Source organism: Salvelinus fontinalis, chromosome 26, assembly GCF_029448725.1.
Source record: "Salvelinus fontinalis isolate EN_2023a chromosome 26, ASM2944872v1, whole genome shotgun sequence".
Taxonomy (NCBI): Eukaryota; Metazoa; Chordata; class Actinopteri; order Salmoniformes; family Salmonidae; genus Salvelinus; species Salvelinus fontinalis.
In genome coordinates, this window is record NC_074690.1 from 44331714 (window position 1) to 44350337 (window position 18624).

Consider the following 18624-nt stretch of genomic DNA (forward strand, 5'->3'; position numbering starts at 1 on the left):
TGTCTGTAGCGCTAGGGTAACAACACTGGTCCCGTGTGACTCAGTTGGTAGAGCATGGTGTCTGTAGCGCTAGGGTAACAACACTGGTCCCGTGTGACTCAGTTGGTAGAGCATGGTGTCTGTAGCGCTAGGGTAACAACACTGGTCCCGTGTGACTCAGTTGGTAGAGCATGGTGTCTGTAGCGCTAGGGTAACAACACTGGTCCCGTGTGACTCAGTTGGTAGAGCATGGTGCTTGTAGCGCTAGGCTAACAACACGGGTCCCGTGTGACTCAGTTGGTAGAGCATGGTGCTTGTAGCGCTAGGGTAACAACACGGGTCCCGTGTGACTCAGTTGGTAGAGCATGGTGCTTGTAGCGCTAGGGTAACAACACTGGTCCCTTGTGGCTCAGTTGGTACAGCATGGTGCTTGTAGCGCTAGGGTGACAACACGGGTCCCGTGTGGCTCAGTTGGTAGAGCATGGTGCTTGTAGCGCTAGGGTAACAACACGGGTCCCGTGTGACTCAGTTGGTAGAGCATGGTTCTTGTAGCGCTAGGGTAACAACACGGGTCCCGTGTGGCTCAGTTGGTAGAGCATGGTGCTTGTAGCGCTAGGGTAACAACACTGGTCCCGTGTGGCTCAGTTGGTACAGCATGGTGCTTGTAGCGCTAGGGTAACAACACGGGTCCCGTGTGGCTCAGTTGGTACAGCATGGTGCTTGTAGCGCTAGGGTAACAACACTGGTCCCGTGTGACTCAGTTGGTAGAGCATGGTGTCTGTAGCGCTAGGGTGACAACATGGGTCCCGTGTGACTCAGTTGGTAGAGCATGGTGTCTGTAGCGCTAGGGTAACAACACTGGTCCCGTGTGACTCAGTTGGTAGAGCATGGTGTCTGTAGCGCTAGGGTAACAACACTGGTCCCGTGTGACTCAGTTGGAAGAGCATGGTGTCTGTAGCGCTAGGGTAACAACACTGGTCCCGTGTGACTCAGTTGGTAGAGCATGGTGTCTGTAGCGCTAGGGTAACAACACTGGTCCCGTGTGACTCAGTTGGTAGAGCATGGTGCCTGTAGCGCTAGGGTAACAACACGGGTCCCGTGTGGCTCAGTTGGTACAGCATGGTGCTTGTAGCGCTAGGCTAACAACACGGGTCCCGTGTGACTCAGTTGGTAGAGCATGGTGCTTGTAGCGCTAGGGTAACAACACGGGTCCCGTGTGACTCAGTTGGTAGAGCATGGTGCTTGTAGCGCTAGGGTAACAACACGGGTCCCGTGTGGCTCAGTTGGTAGAGCATGGTGCTTGTAGCGCTAGGGTAACAACACGGGTCCCGTGTGGCTCAGTTGGTACAGCATGGTGCTTGTAGCGCTAGGGTAACAACACGGGTCCCGTGTGGCTCAGTTGGTACAGCATGGTGCTTGTAGCGCTAGGGTGACAACACGGGTCCCGTGTGGCTCAGTTGGTAGAGCATGGTGTTTGTAGCGCTAGGGTAACAACACGGGTCCCGTGTGGCTCAGTTGGTAGAGCATGGTGTTTGTAGAGCTAGGGTAACAACACGGGTCCCGTGCGGCTCAGTTGGTAGAGCATGGTGCTTGTAGCGCTAGGGTAACAACACGGGTCCCGTGCGGCTCAGTTGGTAGAGCATGGTGCTTGTAGCGCTAGGGTAACAACACGGGTCCCGTGCGGCTCAGTTGGTACAGCATGGTGCTTGTAGCGCTAGGGTAACAACACGGGTCCCGTGTGGCTCAGTTGGTAGAGCATGGTGCTTGTAGCGCTAGGGTAACAACACTGGTCCCGTGTGACTCAGTTGGTAGAGCATGGTGTCTGTAGCGCTAGGGTGACAACACGGGTCTCGTGTGACTCAGTTGGTAGAGCATGGTGTCTGTAGCGCTAGGGTAACAACACTGGTCCCGTGTGACTCAGTTGGTAGAGCATGGTGTCTGTAGCGCTAGGGTAACAACACTGGTCCCGTGTGACTCAGTTGGTAGAGCATGGTGTCTGTAGCGCTAGGGTAACAACACTGGTCCCGTGTGACTCAGTTGGTAGAGCATGGTGCCTGTAGCGCTAGGGTAACAACACGGGTCCCGTGTGGCTCAGTTGGTACAGCATGGTGCTTGTAGCGCTAGGCTAACAACACGGGTCCCGTGTGACTCAGTTGGTAGAGCATGGTGCTTGTAGCGCTAGGGTAACAACACGGGTCCCGTGTGACTCAGTTGGTAGAGCATGGTGCTTGTAGCGCTAGGGTGACAACACGGGTCCCGTGTGGCTCAGTTGGTACAGCATGGTGCTTGTAGCGCTAGGGTGACAACACGGGTCCCGTGTGGCTCAGTTGGTAGGGCATGGTGCTTGTAGCGCTAGGGTAACAACACGGGTCCCGTGCGACTCAGTTGGTACAGCATGGTGCTTGTAGCGCTAGGGTAACAACACGGGTCCCGTGTGACTCAGTTGGTAGAGCATGGTTCTTGTAGCGCTAGGGTAACAACACGGGTCCCGTGTGGCTCAGTTGGTAGAGCATGGTGCTTGTAGCGCTAGGGTAACAACACTGGTCCCGTGTGGCTCAGTTGGTACAGCATGGTGCTTGTAGCGCTAGGGTAACAACACGGGTCCCGTGTGGCTCAGTTGGTACAGCATGGTGCTTGTAGCGCTAGGGTAACAACACGGGTCCCGTGTGGCTCAGTTGGTAGAGCATGGTGTTTGCAGCGCTAGGGTAACAACACTGGTCCCGTGTGGCTCAGTTGGTAGAGCATGGTGTTTGTAGAGCTAGGGTAACAACACGGGTCCCGTGCAGCTCAGTTGGTAGAGCATGGTGTTTGTAGAGCTAGGGTAACAACACGGGTCCCGTGTGACTCAGTTGGTAGAGCATGGTGCTTGTAGCGCTAGGGTAACAACACTGGTCCCGTGTGGCTCAGTTGGTACAGCATGGTGCTTGTAGCGCTAGGGTAACAACACGGGTCCCGTGTGGCTCAGTTGGTACAGCATGGTGCTTGTAGCGCTAGGGTAACAACACGGGTCCCGTGTGGCTCAGTTGGTAGAGCATGGTGTTTGTAGCGCTAGGGTAACAACACGGGTCCCGTGTGGCTCAGTTGGTACAGCATGGTGCTTGTAGCGCTAGGGTAACAACACGGGTCCCGTGTGGCTCAGTTGGTACAGCATGGTGCTTGTAGCGCTAGGGTAACAACACGGGTCCCGTGTGGCTCAGTTGGTAGAGCATGGTGCTTGTAGCGCTAGGGTAACAACACTGGTCCCGTGTGACTCAGTTGGTAGAGCATGGTGTCTGTAGCGCTAGGGTGACAACACGGGTCCCGTGTGACTCAGTTGGTAGAGCATGGTGTCTGTAGCGCTAGGGTAACAACACTGGTCCCGTGTGACTCAGTTGGTAGAGCATGGTGTCTGTAGCGCTAGGGTAACAACACTGGTCCCGTGTGACTCAGTTGGAAGAGCATGGTGTCTGTAGCGCTAGGGTAACAACACTGGTCCCGTGTGACTCAGTTGGTAGAGCATGGTGTCTGTAGCGCTAGGGTAACAACACTGGTCCCGTGTGACTCAGTTGGTAGAGCATGGTGCCTGTAGCGCTAGGGTAACAACACGGGTCCCGTGTGGCTCAGTTGGTACAGCATGGTGCTTGTAGCGCTAGGCTAACAACACGGGTCCCGTGTGACTCAGTTGGTAGAGCATGGTGCTTGTAGCGCTAGGGTAACAACACGGGTCCCGTGTGACTCAGTTGGTAGAGCATGGTGCTTGTAGCGCTAGGGTAACAACACGGGTCCCGTGTGGCTCAGTTGGTAGAGCATGGTGCTTGTAGCGCTAGGGTAACAACACGGGTCCCGTGTGGCTCAGTTGGTACAGCATGGTGCTTGTAGCGCTAGGGTAACAACACGGGTCCCGTGTGGCTCAGTTGGTACAGCATGGTGCTTGTAGCGCTAGGGTGACAACACGGGTCCCGTGTGGCTCAGTTGGTAGAGCATGGTGTTTGTAGCGCTAGGGTAACAACACGGGTCCCGTGCGGCTCAGTTGGTAGAGCATGGTGTTTGTAGAGCTAGGGTAACAACACGGGTCCCGTGCGGCTCAGTTGGTAGAGCATGGTGCTTGTAGCGCTAGGGTGACAACACGGGTCTCGTGTGACTCAGTTGGTAGAGCATGGTGTCTGTAGCGCTAGGGTAACAACACTGGTCCCGTGTGACTCAGTTGGTAGAGCATGGTGTCTGTAGCGCTAGGGTAACAACACTGGTCCCGTGTGACTCAGTTGGTAGAGCATGGTGTCTGTAGCGCTAGGGTAACAACACTGGTCCCGTGTGACTCAGTTGGTAGAGCATGGTGTCTGTAGCGCTAGGGTAACAACACTGGTCCCGTGTGACTCAGTTGGTAGAGCATGGTGCCTGTAGCGCTAGGGTAACAACACGGGTCCCGTGTGGCTCAGTTGGTACAGCATGGTGCTTGTAGCGCTAGGCTAACAACACGGGTCCCGTGTGACTCAGTTGGTAGAGCATGGTGCTTGTAGCGCTAGGGTAACAACACGGGTCCCGTGTGACTCAGTTGGTAGAGCATGGTGCTTGTAGCGCTAGGGTAACAACACGGGTCCCGTGTGGCTCAGTTGGTAGAGCATGGTGCTTGTAGCGCTAGGGTAACAACACGGGTCCCGTGTGACTCAGTTGGTACAGCATGGTGCTTGTAGCGCTAGGGTAACAACACGGGTCCCGTGTGACTCAGTTGGTAGAGCATGGTTCTTGTAGCGCTAGGGTAACAACACGGGTCCCGTGTGGCTCAGTTGGTAGAGCATGGTGCTTGTAGTGCTAGGGTAACAACACTGGTCCCGTGTGGCTCAGTTGGTACAGCATGGTGCTTGTAGCGCTAGGGTAACAACACGGGTCCCGTGTGGCTCAGTTGGTACAGCATGGTGCTTGTAGCGCTAGGGTAACAACACGGGTCCCGTGTGGCTCAGTTGGTAGAGCATGGTGTTTGTAGCGCTAGGGTAACAACACTGGTCCCGTGTGGCTCAGTTGGTAGAGCATGGTGTTTGTAGAGCTAGGGTAACAACACGGGTCCCGTGCAGCTCAGTTGGTAGAGCATGGTGTTTGTAGAGCTAGGGTAACAACACGGGTCCCGTGCGACTCAGTTGGTAGAGCATAGTGCTTGTAGCGCTAGGGTAACAACACTGGTCCCGTGTGGCTCAGTTGGTACAGCATGGTGCTTGTAGCGCTAGGGTAACAACACTGGTCCCGTGTGGCTCAGTTGGTACAGCATGGTGCTTGTAGCGCTAGGGTAACAACACTGGTCCCGTGTGACTCAGTTGGTAGAGCATGGTGCCTGTAGCGCTAGGGTAACAACACGGGTCCCGTGTGGCTCAGTTGGTACAGCATGGTGTTTGTAGCGTTAGGGTAACAACACTGGTCCCGTGTGACTCAGTTAGTAGAGCATGGTGCTTGTAGCGCTAGGGTAACAACACTGGTCCCGTGTGACTCAGTTGGTACAGCATGGTGTTTGTAGCGTTAGGGTAACAACACTGGTCCCGTGTGACTCAGCTGGTAGAGCATGGCGCTTGTAGCGCTAGGGTTGTGGGTTTGATTCCCATGGGGGACCAGTACTAAAATATATGCACTCACTTATGTTGCTCTCGATAAGAGTGTCTGCTAAATAACTAAACTGTAAATATGAATGTATACAGTGCATTTGGAAAGTATTCAGGCCCCTTTTGTTACATTTCAGCCTTATTCTAAAATTGATTAAATCATTTTGTTCCCTCAATAATCTACACACAAAACCCCATAACGACGACGTGAAAACAGGTTTTTAGACATTTTAGAAAATGTATAAAAAATAAACAGAAATACCTTTATTTATATAAGAATTCAGACCCGTGGCTATGAGACTCGAAATTGAGCTCAGGTGCATCCTGTTTCCATTGATAATTAATGAGATGTTTCTACAACTTGATTGGAGTCCATATATGGTAAATTGAATTGATTGGGCATGATTTGGAAAGGAACACACCTGTCTATATAAGGTCCCACAGTTGACAGTGCATGTCAGAGCGAAAACCAAGCCATGAGGTCGAAGGGATTGTCCGTAAAGCTCAGAGACAGGATTGTGTCGAGGCACAGATCTGGGGAAGGGTACCAAAAAATCTGTTTGGAAGTTTGGAACCACCAAGACTCATCCTAGAGCTGGCCGCCCGGCCAAACTGAGCAATCGGGGGAGAAAGGCCTTGGTCAGGTAGGTGACCAAGAACCCGATGGTCACTCTGAAAGAGCTCTAGAGTTCCTCTAGGTTGAAACTTCCAGAAGGACAACCATCTCTGCAGCACTCCACCAATCAGGCCTTTATGGTACAGTGGCCAGACGGAAGCCACGCCTCAGTAAAAGGCACATGACAGTCCACTTGGAGTTTGCCAGAAGGCACCTAAAGGACTCTCAGACCATGAGCAACAAGATTCTCTGGTCTGATGAAACCAAGATTAAACCGTTTGGCCTGAATGTCAAGGGTCACGCCTGGAGGAAACCTGGCACCATCCCTACGGTGAAGCATGGTGGTGGCAGCATCAAGCTGTGGGGATGTTTTTCAGCGGCAGAGACTGGGAGACTAGTCAGGATCGAGGGAAAGATGAACGAAGCAAAGTACAGAGAGATCCTTAAAGAAAACCTGCTCCAGAGCGCTCGGGACCTCAGACTTGGGCAAAGGTTCACCTTCCAACCGGACAATCACCCTAAGCACACAGCCAAGACAATGCACAAGTGGCTTCGGGACAAGTCTCTGAATGTCCTTTAAGGGACCCAGCCAGAGCCCGGACTTGAACCCGATCGAACATCTCTGGAGAGACCTGAAAATAGCTGTGCAGCGACGCTCCCCATCCAACCCGACAGAGCTTGAGAGGATCTGCAGAGAAGAATGGGAGAAACTCCCCAAATACAGGTGTGCCAAGCTTGTAGCGTCATATAGGCTGTAACATAACAAAATGTGGAACAAGTCAAGGGTCTGTATTCTTTCTGAACGCACCGTATGCCTCCATCCACACCAAAGCAGAGCTCTTAAATGTAGGTCACAATGTTGGAGACGATGACTTAGCAGTAACCCAACTTAATTCTCTGCATGTCCGAAACATTTGACAGTCCCTCTGCCTAGATCTTTCCCTATATTGCACATGTACGACACTGACAGGGTCATTTAAAATGTTGTGTTAAACAATGTGTTAATATTCTGTGAACAAAACACTTAACAGTGAATTTTGTATTCACTGATGACATTTGCTTTTAAAGTTTTGCAAAAGGTGGTCAAAGATATGCAAGTCAGGTGCAAAGGCACATTTTGGATCAGAAGTTCTGTAAATGTATTTAAGCGTTTGATCATTGCTGTTCTACGATAGATGCGTCTCAGCACAGATCCAAAAATTGCTTGTACGCGATTGAGGAAGTCTGTAATCAGGCAATTTCTGGCCTCACCTGGGGATCCTCTTATCTCCGGCGTTGCTGTCGTTGTCAACCAGGTTGAGGGAGGCCAGGGACACGCTGGAGACTGAGAACCCACGCGGTCGAGTACCTGGAGGTAAAAACAGAAGACATGTTTGAGTGTGTGTGTGTGTGTGTGAATATATGTACACAAACAGCCTAAACTCAGCAAAAAAAGAAATGTCCCTTTTTTCAGGACCCTGTCTTTCAAAGACAATTCGTAAAAATCCAATGCTTGTTCCCCATGCTCGTTCAATGAACCATAAACAATTAATGAACATGCACCTGTGGAAGGGTCGTTAAGACACTGACAGCTTACAGACGGTAGGCAATTAAGGTCACAGTTATGAAAACTTAGGACACTAAAGAGGCCTTTCTACTGACTCTGAAAAACACCAAAAGAAAGATGCCCAGGGTCCCTGCTCATCTGCGAGAACGTGCCTTAGGCATGCTGCAAGGAGGCATGAGGACTGCAGATGTGGCCAGGGCAATAAATTGCAATGTCCGTACCGTGAGACGCCTAAGACAGCGCTACAGGGAGACAGGACGGACAGCTGATCGTCCTTGCAGTGGCAGACCACGTGTAACAACACCTGCACAGGATCAGTACATCCGAACATCACACCTGCGAGACAGGTACAGGATGGCAACAACAACTGCCTGAGTTACAGCAGGAACGCACAATCCCTCCATCAGTGCTCAGACTGTCCGCAATAGGCTGAGAGAGGCTGGACTGAGGGCTTGTAGGCCTATTGTACGGCAGGTCCTCACCAAACATGACTGGCAAAAACGTTGGCTATAGGCACAAACCCACCGTCGCTGGACCAGACAGGACTGGCAAAAAGTGCTCTTCACTGACGAGTCGTGGTATTGTCTCACCAGCTGTGATGGTCGGATTCGTGTGTATCGTTGAAGGAATGAGCGTTACACCGAGGCCTGTACTCTGGAGCGGGATCGATTTGGAGGTGGAGGGTCCGTCATGGTCTGGGGCAGTGTGTCTCACAGCATCATCGGACTGAGCTTGTAGGCATTGCAGGCAATCTCTACGCTGTGCGTTACAGGGAAGACGTCCTCCTCCCTCATGTGGTACCCTTCCTGCAGGCTCATCCTGACATGACCCTCCAGCATGACAATGCAACCAGCCGTACTGCTCGTTCTGTGCATGATTTCCTGCAAGACAGGAATGTCAGAGTTCTGTCATGGCCAGCGAAGAACCCGGATCTCAATCCCATTGAGCACTTCTGGGACCTGTTGGATCGGAGGGTGAAGGCCATTCCCCCCAGAAATGTCCGGGAACTTGCAGGTGCCTTGGTGGAAGAGTGGGGTAACATCTCACAGCAAGAACTGGCAAGTCTGGTGCTGTCCATGAGGAGGAGATGCACTGCAGTACTTAATGCAGCTGGTGGCCACACCAGATACTGACTGTTAATTTTGATTTTGACCCCCCCACTTTGTTCAGGGACACATTTTTCTATTTCTGTTAGTCACATGTCTGTGGAACTTGTTCATTTTATGTCTCAGTTGTTGAATCTTGTTACGTTCATACAAATATTTACACACGTTAAGTTTGCTGAAAATAAACGCAGTTGACTGTGAGAGGACGTTTCATTTTTTGCTGAGTTTATGTCACAGGAGGTTTGTGGCACCTTAATTGGGGAGGACGGGCTCGTGATAATGTCTTGAGTGGAATAGTAGAATGGTATCAACAACATCAAACACATGGTCTCCATGGAAACCACACGTGTGATACCATTCCATTCGCCCCGTACCAACCATTATTATGAGCCGTCCTCCCCTCAGCAGCCTCCACTGATATATGTGTAACATGAGCATGTGTAGTGTGTGTGTGTGTGTGTGTGTGTGTGTGTGTGTGTGTGTGTGTGTGTGTGTGTATGCGTTTGTGTGTATGTGTGTGTGTCTAAGAGTGTGTGTGTTACCTGTGGCTCTGGCAGGTGGCTTGGGTGACTCCATGACGTCCCTGTGCATGGATTTTGGGCGGGGCTTCTTTTTGAGACTTCCATGGCGGGGCCTGACATCCATATCCTCCACCTGCTTCAAATGCTTCCTCCTCATGTACTCGTTCTTTATGTAGTCTTTCCTCTGCTTGTCGTCCTCTCGCTTCTGCTGCTCCTCCTCCGCTTTCAGCCTAGGGAAGAGGGACAGAAGAGAAGAGAAGCTTCAATACTTACTACCCAATTAAAGAGAAGTTACTAAGAGGCATATTTTCACTTAGTCACCCATTGACAACGATGCATGACTACATTTGAAGTGGGAGTAAGGTTTCACCCCTAATGGTAGTTTTCAGACCCGGCATAACAGTGGAAAAGGTACAGGGCCCTTGAGGTCCAGACTGACCGTGCTTCCTCCTTCTTCTGCTCCTGCTCCAGCTCCTGCTGCTGTTTCTTCTCCTGCGTCTCCTTCTCTCTCCTCACCCTCTTCTCCAGCAGAGCAGCCCTCTTCACCGCCATGTCCTCCTCTCCCTTCCCATCGTCCTGGAGGGGTGTGGGGTGGAGACGGAGTCAGATATATATATAAATAGGTTGGCAAACTGTGTTTAGAATTTGAATGGCTGCCAAGTTGACATCCAAATTCTGCTTAGATTGGAAATTGTAATCTTGTTGTCATAGAACGTTTGGTGCCAACATGAAGGCTAGTTTGCGGTTATTTGTAACGCCAGAGACAACATGAGATCAGGCAGCATTGTCACATCCTCTCACTTCAAAGATCAACACTCATCCTCGGCTCTGATTGGTCAAATGTATGTCAGAGGGAATTCATGGCAGATGAGTATACAAAACATTAAGAATACCTGCTCTTACCATTTCACAGACAGACCAGGTGAATCCCGGTGAAAGCTATTATCCCTTATTGATGTCACTTGTTAAATCCACTTCAATCAGTGTAGATGAAGGGGAGGAGGCAGGTTAAAGAAGGATTTTTAAGCCTTGAGACAATTGAGACATGGGATTGTGTATGTGTGTCATTCAGAGGGTGAATGGGCAAGACAAAAGATTGAAGTGCCTTTGAACGGGGTATAGTAGTAGGTGTCAGGTGCACCGGTTTGCGTCAAGAACTTCTACGCGGCAGACTTTTCCACACTCAACAGTTTCCCGTGCGTATGAAGAATGGTCCACCACCCAAAGGACATCTAGCCAACTTGACAGCACTGTGCATTGGCGTCAACATGGGCCGGCATCCCCGTGGAACGCTTCCGACACCCCGTGCAACACAATATCAGGAAGGTGTTCCTAATGTTAGGTATACTCGGTGTATGTGACCCATTTTAATGTTGTACAGTGTTGGCTTCATTTCCAGATATTTCTAGACTGGGATAATAACATTTGTGTCTGTTGAAGTTGATAGTATGTTCCAGCAGATACACTGTTAGCTATCCCTTCTGCCGTGGCATACAGTAGCTCTGTTGGCTCCATTCTCCTAGCACGGCTCATTAGTCTGCTGTTCTAGCATTAGTATGTGAGCTGTCTCACCCTTTATCCTAGATACTGCAAACACAATTACTGTCCCGGACCCATTTGAAGTCATGGTTCATGAGTCTTTGCATAGTTCATGTGTTGCTGTTACAGAACCTATGGATCAATGAACCCGTCGTCGTAACACGCCACATACAGCACGTGTCCCGTCCTCTCACAATTCTGAAACGTACAGTGAAGTACAGTTACCTTGAAGAAGAAACCACAGCACATTTTCTGGTCCTCTCCGTACGGCTCTCCTCTGTTCTCCCCCTCTCCACTTGTCTCGAGACCCTGTCCACCCAAAGGCTTCAGCGACGACGCCGGCTCCTCCGTCAGGTCTCTCACTGGCTGAGACAGCACCTCTCTGTCTCTCCTCTCCTCCTTCCTCTCCTTCTCTCTCCCTTCGGCTGGCGCTGCGGTGGGCGAGGAGGGACGAGCGCCGGCACTCCTTATCCCCGCCCCCGCTACCTCTGTCTCAGGTAGTTTGGTTTGGTTTTGGGGCTCCTCTGTTCCCCCTGTGGCGCCTCTCTCCTTGCCCTCCGTGGCCCCAGGTCCTTCGTCGTGTCCCAGGTAGGCAAAGGAGGTGACCTGGGTCTGGCTGGGTGAGAAGCGTCTCAGCCTGGGCAGACTGTCCACGGACGTGGGGGTGTCGAGCATCCGTCGGAAGGGGGTTACCTTGAGCTCGGTGGGGCGTGGGGTGCGTGGGGTGTGAGGGGTGCTGGCATGGAAGGAGGCCGGTCGGCGCTTGAGGCCGCCGGGGGAACGGTGGGCGGCGCGGGGGGAACCACCCGCCGAGGACAAGATTGGGGACAAGGACCCCACGGACCCCCGGCCGGTTACACTGTTGCTGCGGAGCTCCCGGAGCTGCCTGTAGAGAGAGTTTACATTTGCAATGAGAACTAACTAAGCAATAATAGTATTGCGACAACTGCTTTTATCACGATAAATTAGGGATAATAGTATGATGATAAATGGTTTTAGGTGAAATATCTTAACTTCATCCGATATTAAACGCCCCTATTTTTAGTCCGCATTATCAATTCTCATGCCAGTCTTGGGTACCACTTATGTGATATTGATGACCGTACCTGTGTGGTGAGGGCGCTGGAGGAGGTATGACCCAGGACTGTTGCTGTTCCCTCATGGTCATGATCCTGTCCTGCTGCTGGGCCAGCCGCTGCATCTCCGTCTGCAGGAACCCCAGGGACGTGTTCAGCCTCTCGATGGAGCGAGTGTACTCGCCCAGGTCCACCTCTCCAACCCCGACACCTGGAGCACGACACAGCAGACACCTCTCGTCCATAAGGTGGCTGTTACACATGCAGCAAACACGACACATAAAACAGTACACGTGCTCCCTAGCCTGGCCCTCTATCATTTTGTGCTGTCTTGTCAAGCCAACGTTGGCAACGCAGCACAAACAGAGCTGGGGACCAGGCTATTTGCTCCAAAAAGTAGGAAACCAAAAGTAGGAAACAAAAAGTAGGAAACAAAGGTTGGTTTCATCAGAAGCTATAGTGGTGACTACCTGCACCCTCCTCGCAGGGGGACTTGGGAGCGGCTCCGTCGGGCTTGCACCTCTCCGCCTGGCCCAGGCTTTCCGAAGGGGCGAAGAAGCGATCTGGGGAGGGCTTGTCCAGGTCGTGGCCCCCAGGGATGGGGCTGGTGGGCGAGGGGGTCACCCCTTTCCTTCGCACCACGTTGAGGAAGGCTGTCCGGCCCATCTTCTGACGATGCCGGGTGAACGCTGCCTCAACCTGAAACAGAAGGAAATGTCTTATTATTTCAGCAATTTTTTGGGGGGGAACCAATGAGCATACCAAATGATCCAACAAGATGATGGTGCAAATGATTTCTGTTTGATTTCTGATATGGCACCCAATTCCCTACATAGTGCCCTACTTCTGACTAGAGCCCTATGGAAACAGGGAATAGGATGCCGCTTGAGACGCTGCCAAAGACGAGAAGCTCTCTGTACCTTCTTCTTCTGGGCCTCGATGGCTCTGCGTTTCTCCTCCAGCTTCATCTTCAGGTGCACCATATCTGACGGCAACAGGTGGGTGTGGTCTCTGGGAGAGGGCGTGGCCGGGGTCTGGGCTGGGCGGGTGGGGCTGGAGATCTGAGAAGGAGAGCGAGAGAGAGAGAGAGAGACAGAGAGAGAGAGGGTGGGAAGAGGAGGGCGAGAGGTACGAGAGGGGAGAGAGAAAAAGCAAAAGAGAAATGTGGAGTAGGACCAAAAAGAGTTGAAAGAGCGACAGAGAAATAGATCAATGGAGAGAGAGAGACAGAGAGACAGAGAGAGACAGAGAGACAGAGAGAGACAGAAAGACAGAGACACAGAGAGACAGAGAGAGACAGAGACAGAGACAGAGAGTGAGAGAGAGAGAGAGACAGAGAGAGAGAGAGAGAGAGATTCCAAGAGACATTAACATAGTGACAGAGAGAGAGAGGTAGAGTTTCTCTACTGACCTCGAGCGTGGCAGTTCGTGTGGGGGGCGTGTTGGGAACGTAGAGTTCAGCGCTCTCGGGGGTGGTCCCTCCACTGCTCCGCCCCTCCAGCTTCCGTAACTTCTGCTCGGCGAAGCTGGTCATGCGAACCAGTCCGCCGCCAGAACCACCCGAGGACGAGGCAGGGCTGGGAGCATGAGACAAAGGGGCTGGGGACACCGAGGTGGGGTATGGGCTGCTCCTCACCCCCCTCTCTCCATTCCCCTCTGGTAAGGGACAGGATCGGGTCATAGCCTCATAGTCAGGGTCCATATCAGAGTAGTCCCTGAGGGAAGAATTGTCCTCATCCAAACTCTCCTGGATGTCCTCCGACTTCACGTGGATCCCTGTGTCCACTTCCTCCGTAGAGGCTGAGTAGGGGTCGGCCTCGTCTGCCCGGGCCTTAGCCGATCCTGGATAGTCATCAGGGTCGTCCCCTGGGTCTGAAGGTTCAGCTCCATCGTGGAGGAAGAAGCCGTTGGCCCCGGGCCCCAGACTGCCGTGGTGCTTCTCTGTGTCGTGGATGATCTTCAGAGCCTCCTCGATGCTAGGGGGGCTCGACGGGCTGACGGGGCCGCTGCCGCCATTGCCGTTCTCTTTGAGAACACCATTGGAATATCTAGATTGACAGACCGGTATGATAATTTATTAAACACTTTTATCAGAAGAAACTAACAGTTAGTAACATATTTATATTCAGCATATGTATCCCTTGTACACACAACTCGGGTGTCCTACCGCCAGAGCCATCATAAGTACCTGTTCCGGTTCTTGTGTGGCTGAGTCTGCCCGCGCCCCAGTGCTTTGTGGGAGTTTGGTGAGTCCCTGTTGTAGTCCCCCTCAGTAATGTGTCCTGCGGTGCTGCTAGGGCCGTTGACACTGACTGGCTGAAAGGAGAGGTGGCTCTTCATGTCCCCCTGGGGTGCGTGGTGAACTTTGAACCGCCCCAGGCCCTCAGTGCTGGCAGAGCGGGTCATGTCCCGGAGTGAGGGACCCCAACAGGGAGGGACGTTAGGATCCCCGTCCAAAGGAATCTCAAAGGAGATGCCCCTAGACCGTCTTTCCTTAGGCCACGTCCCCACACAGCCGTCCACATAGGACATGGATGCCGTCCTCTTTATCACACCTGCCCGAAACAGGGGGAAAAAAAGGTTAGTTCCACACGCACAGAGACTAAATCAAAGAGAACCAATAGTAGTTCAGAGTCTTCTGACAGATAAGTGTTTGTGATTCTGAGGAAAAGGGTAGTTCCTGTGTTCTTACCTGAAGCAGAGTCTGGTTGAAGTCTGAGAGAGAGAGAGAGAGAATTACGATAAAACTCAAAATCACACCTCATGTAACTGCCAAGTTGAACTACGCTCGACCTTTCCCAAGCTTCTTCAATAAGGGAACATTAAATAACTCCAGATTATTACATTTGTCCACTCAATATTAAATCATACCTTTTGTGTTCTGGGCTGTCCCCAAAGTCCTGTTTGGCTGGGCTACAGATAGGAGCCATAGCCCTTGCTGACGGAGCTAGATCCCAGGCTGACAAAACAAACACCAATCAGTCAGGATACTCAAGTCAATAAAAGGTAGTTGACGTGTTCTGAATTCTGGTGAAAACTGAAATATACTATGTCAATGCAGTTGATTATCTTCATTATCCCCATCGTCATCTTCAGCGTCACCCTCTTCGGCTTACCTTGTGGGTCAAAGACTCTGGGCTGCACAAACGAAGGCTTGACCACCTCAAACCACCAGAACAGCTCTGCCATAAACACCAGGTAGTTATTCTGCAACAGGGCAAAAACACACACAGTATGAGTTAGAGAAGGACAAAGAAAATGTAATTCAACCAAATACCTACATTTGTCCACAAGGTGCCTCTGTTAAGACACACAGGAGGCAAAATACAGTGCCTTCATAAAGTATTCACACCATTCGACTTTTTCCAAATGTTGCTGTACTACCGCCTGAATTTAAAATGGATTACATTTAGATTTTGTGTTACTGGCCTACACACAATACCCCCTCATGTCAAAGTGGAATTATGATTTTAGAAATGTTTGCAAATTAATAAGAAATGAAAATCGGAAATGTCTTGAGTCAATAAGTATTCAACCCCTTTGTTATGGTGGGCCTAAATAAGTTAATGAGTACAAATTTGCTTAACAAGTCATATAATAAGTTGCTTGGACTCACTATGTGTGCAATAATAGTGTTTAACATGAATTTTGAATGACTACCTGATCTCTGTGCCCCACACATACTGTAAGGTCCCTCAGTCGAGCAGGGAATTTCAAATACAAATTCATTCACAAAGACCAGGGAGGTTTTCCAATGTCTCGCAAAGAAGGGCACCTATTGGTAGATTAAAAAAACATAGAATATTCCTTTGCAGACATAGAATATTCCTTTGAGACTGGTGAAGTTATTAACTACACTTTGAATGATGTATCAATACACCCAGTCACTACAAAGACGTAGCAAGTCAAGAACAAATTCTTACATGCGTCCTTCCTAACTCAGAGGAAGGAAACCGCTCAGTGATTTCATTATGAGGCCAATGGTGACTTTAAAACAGTTACAGAGTTTAACGGCTGTGATAAGAGAAATCTGAGGGTGGACCAACAACATTGTAGTTACTCCACAATACTAACCTAATTGACACAGTGAAAAGAAGGAACTCTGTACAGAATAAAACATTCCAAAACATGCATCCTGTTTACAACAAGGCACTAAAGTAATACTGCAAAAAAATGTGGAAAAACAATTAACTTTTTGTCCTGAATACAAAGTGTTATGTTTTGGGCAAATCCAATACAACACATTACTGAGTACCACTCTTCCTATTTTTCAGGATAAAAATTAAACAGAAGAGGGCTAAGCACAGACAAAATCCTAGAGGAAAACCTTGTTCAGTCTGCTTTCCACCAGACACTGGGAGATGAATTCACCTTTCAGCAAAACTAATTTGCCTTTCAGCAAGACAATAACCTAAAACACAAGGCCAAATTCACACTGGAGTTGCTCACCAAGATGACATTGAATGTCCCTGAGTGGTCTAGTCACAGTTTTGACTTAAATCGTCTTGAAAATCTATGGCAAGTCTTCAAAGTGGCTGCCTAGCAATGATCAACAACCAACTTGACAAAGCTTGAGGAATATAAAAAAGAATAATGTGCAAATATTAGCGGTTTACCCAGAAAGACTCACAGCTGTAATGACTCTTAGACATTTACCCAGAAAGACTCACAGCTGTAATGACTCTTAGACATTTACCCAGAAAGACTCACAGCTGTAATGACTCTTAGACACTTACCCAGAAAGACTCACAGCTGTAATGACTCTTAGACACTTACCCAGAAAGACTCACAGCTGTAATGACTCTTAGACACTTACCCAGAAAGACTCACAGCTGTAATGACTCTTAGACACTTACCCAGAAAGACTCACAGCTGTAATGACTCTTAGACATTTACCCAGAAAGACTCGCAGCTGTAATGACTCTTAGACACTTACCCAGAAAGACTCGCAGCTGTAATGACTCTTAGACATTTACCCAGAAAGACTCACAGCTGTAATGACTCTTAGACATTTACCCAGAAAGACTCACAGCTGTAATGACTCTTAGACACTTACCCAGAAAGACTCGCAGCTGTAATGTCTCTTAGACATTTACCCCAAAAGACTCGCAGCTGTAATGACTCTTAGACACTTACCCAGAAAGACTCGCAGCTGTAATGACTCTTAGACATTTACCCAGAAAGACTCACAGCTGTAATGACTCTTAGACATTTACCCAGAAAGACTCACAGCTGTAATGACTCTTAGACACTTACCCAGAAAGACTCGCTTACTTACTTAAGTAAATGAGATATTCTGTATTTCATTTTCAATCAATTTGCTAAAATAAAAATAAAAACATGTTTTCACTTTGTCATTATGGCGTATTATGTGTAGATGGGTGAGAGATTATTTTTATTTATTTAATCCATTTCGAATTCAGGCTGTAACACAACAAAATGTGAAATAAGTCAAGGGGTATGAGTACTTTCTGAAGGTACTGTGACTGAGGCCAGAGATAGCAGGTAAAGCTGCCTCTGAGCTGCCTTTGTTGCTAGGTAACTGATTGTGTGTGTGTGTGTGTGTGTGTGTGTGTGTGTGTGTGTGTGTGTGTGTGTGTGTGTGTGTGTGTGTGTGTGTGTGTGTGTGTGTGTGTGTGTGTGTGTGTGTGTGTGTGTGTGTGTGTGTGTGTGTGGGTTATTGGCAGCCTCATATAGCTATGTTACCTCAACTTCTAGTGTGTAGTGGAAGAACTGACTAAATACCATCTGGTATAGTTTAGTGTGCAATACACACCCCATAGAGTGTAACTCAAATATCATTTTATGCTTTAATGGTAAAAACAGACTCTGGAGACCTCCATAGAAGAGTCATTCATTTGTTGAGAGCCTTTTAAACCACATATTTTGACTGGGCTTCTCTCTCTCTACGGAAAAGAGCATCTCCATTGACCACAAAACTAAGACTTTAGATTCCAGAACATGGTTGCTTGGATATGCTCTTTGTATTGTTATAGTTCTTGGACATCAAGTCGAGTTTTGAGCCTAGAACACACTCCTCCACAAATAACGGGTGTGAACAGTGTCCCTTTTCACACACGCCCACACACACACACTGTGGCTGGTTGGTTAGGGGTTCTGGAGATTTGGCCAGTTGGGAGTTGGCTCTATGCCAGCTTTTGGCTGCTCTTCAGGAGCCGTTCTCTCACTCTCTCTCCCTGCCTGAGACACTCCCTTGTAGCACTGTTTCCACTCTATACACACCCAGCAGTGCATGGTGTGTGTGTGTGTCTGTTAGACCAAAAGGGACCCTGTGCACCCCCTTGGTTGTGTTTGTATCACTCAATAAGAGGTTGGTACACACACACACACACACACACACACACACAAGCAACAAGCAGTCTATGGAAAAGACACAGTGTGCCAACGGTCAGGGGGAGGACCAGAATCCTAATTGGTTCTGACTAATGTTCCTATACCAGTGGGGGCTGCTGAGGGGAGGACGGCTCATAATAATGGCTGGAATGAAGTCAGTGGAATGTTATCAACCACATGGAAACCACACGTTTGATACCATTCGATTGACTCCATTCCAGACTTTATTATGAGCCGTCCTCCCCTCAGCAGCCTTCCACTGTCCTATACTACATGCTATGCATTCTGGGGGTCTATAGCCAGATGACATGGTTTTCTATCGG

The 18624-nt window shown here is 49.8% G+C and overlaps 1 protein-coding gene across 7 annotated transcripts in view; it reads right to left on the reverse strand.

The window, feature by feature from the left end:
• The window catches only part of camsap2b (calmodulin regulated spectrin-associated protein family, member 2b), a 94109-nt gene that overhangs the window by 26236 nt on the left and 49249 nt on the right, over window positions 1–18624 (reverse strand). For all 7 annotated transcript variants that reach the window (XM_055884057.1, XM_055884059.1, XM_055884058.1 and 4 more), the window contains 12 exons: window positions 15064–15154; window positions 14819–14906; window positions 14640–14662; window positions 14136–14502; window positions 13359–13995; window positions 12868–13008; window positions 12418–12646; window positions 11978–12158; window positions 11097–11757; window positions 9772–9908; window positions 9354–9562; window positions 7411–7507 (listed from right to left, as the gene is read on the reverse strand). In XM_055884057.1, coding sequence (XP_055740032.1) covers window positions 7411–7507; window positions 9354–9562; window positions 9772–9908; window positions 11097–11757; window positions 11978–12158; window positions 12418–12646; window positions 12868–13008; window positions 13359–13995; window positions 14136–14502; window positions 14640–14662; window positions 14819–14906; window positions 15064–15154 — 2861 coding nt within the window. The remainder of the gene's footprint in view (window positions 1–7410; window positions 7508–9353; window positions 9563–9771; window positions 9909–11096; window positions 11758–11977; window positions 12159–12417; window positions 12647–12867; window positions 13009–13358; window positions 13996–14135; window positions 14503–14639; window positions 14663–14818; window positions 14907–15063; window positions 15155–18624) is intronic.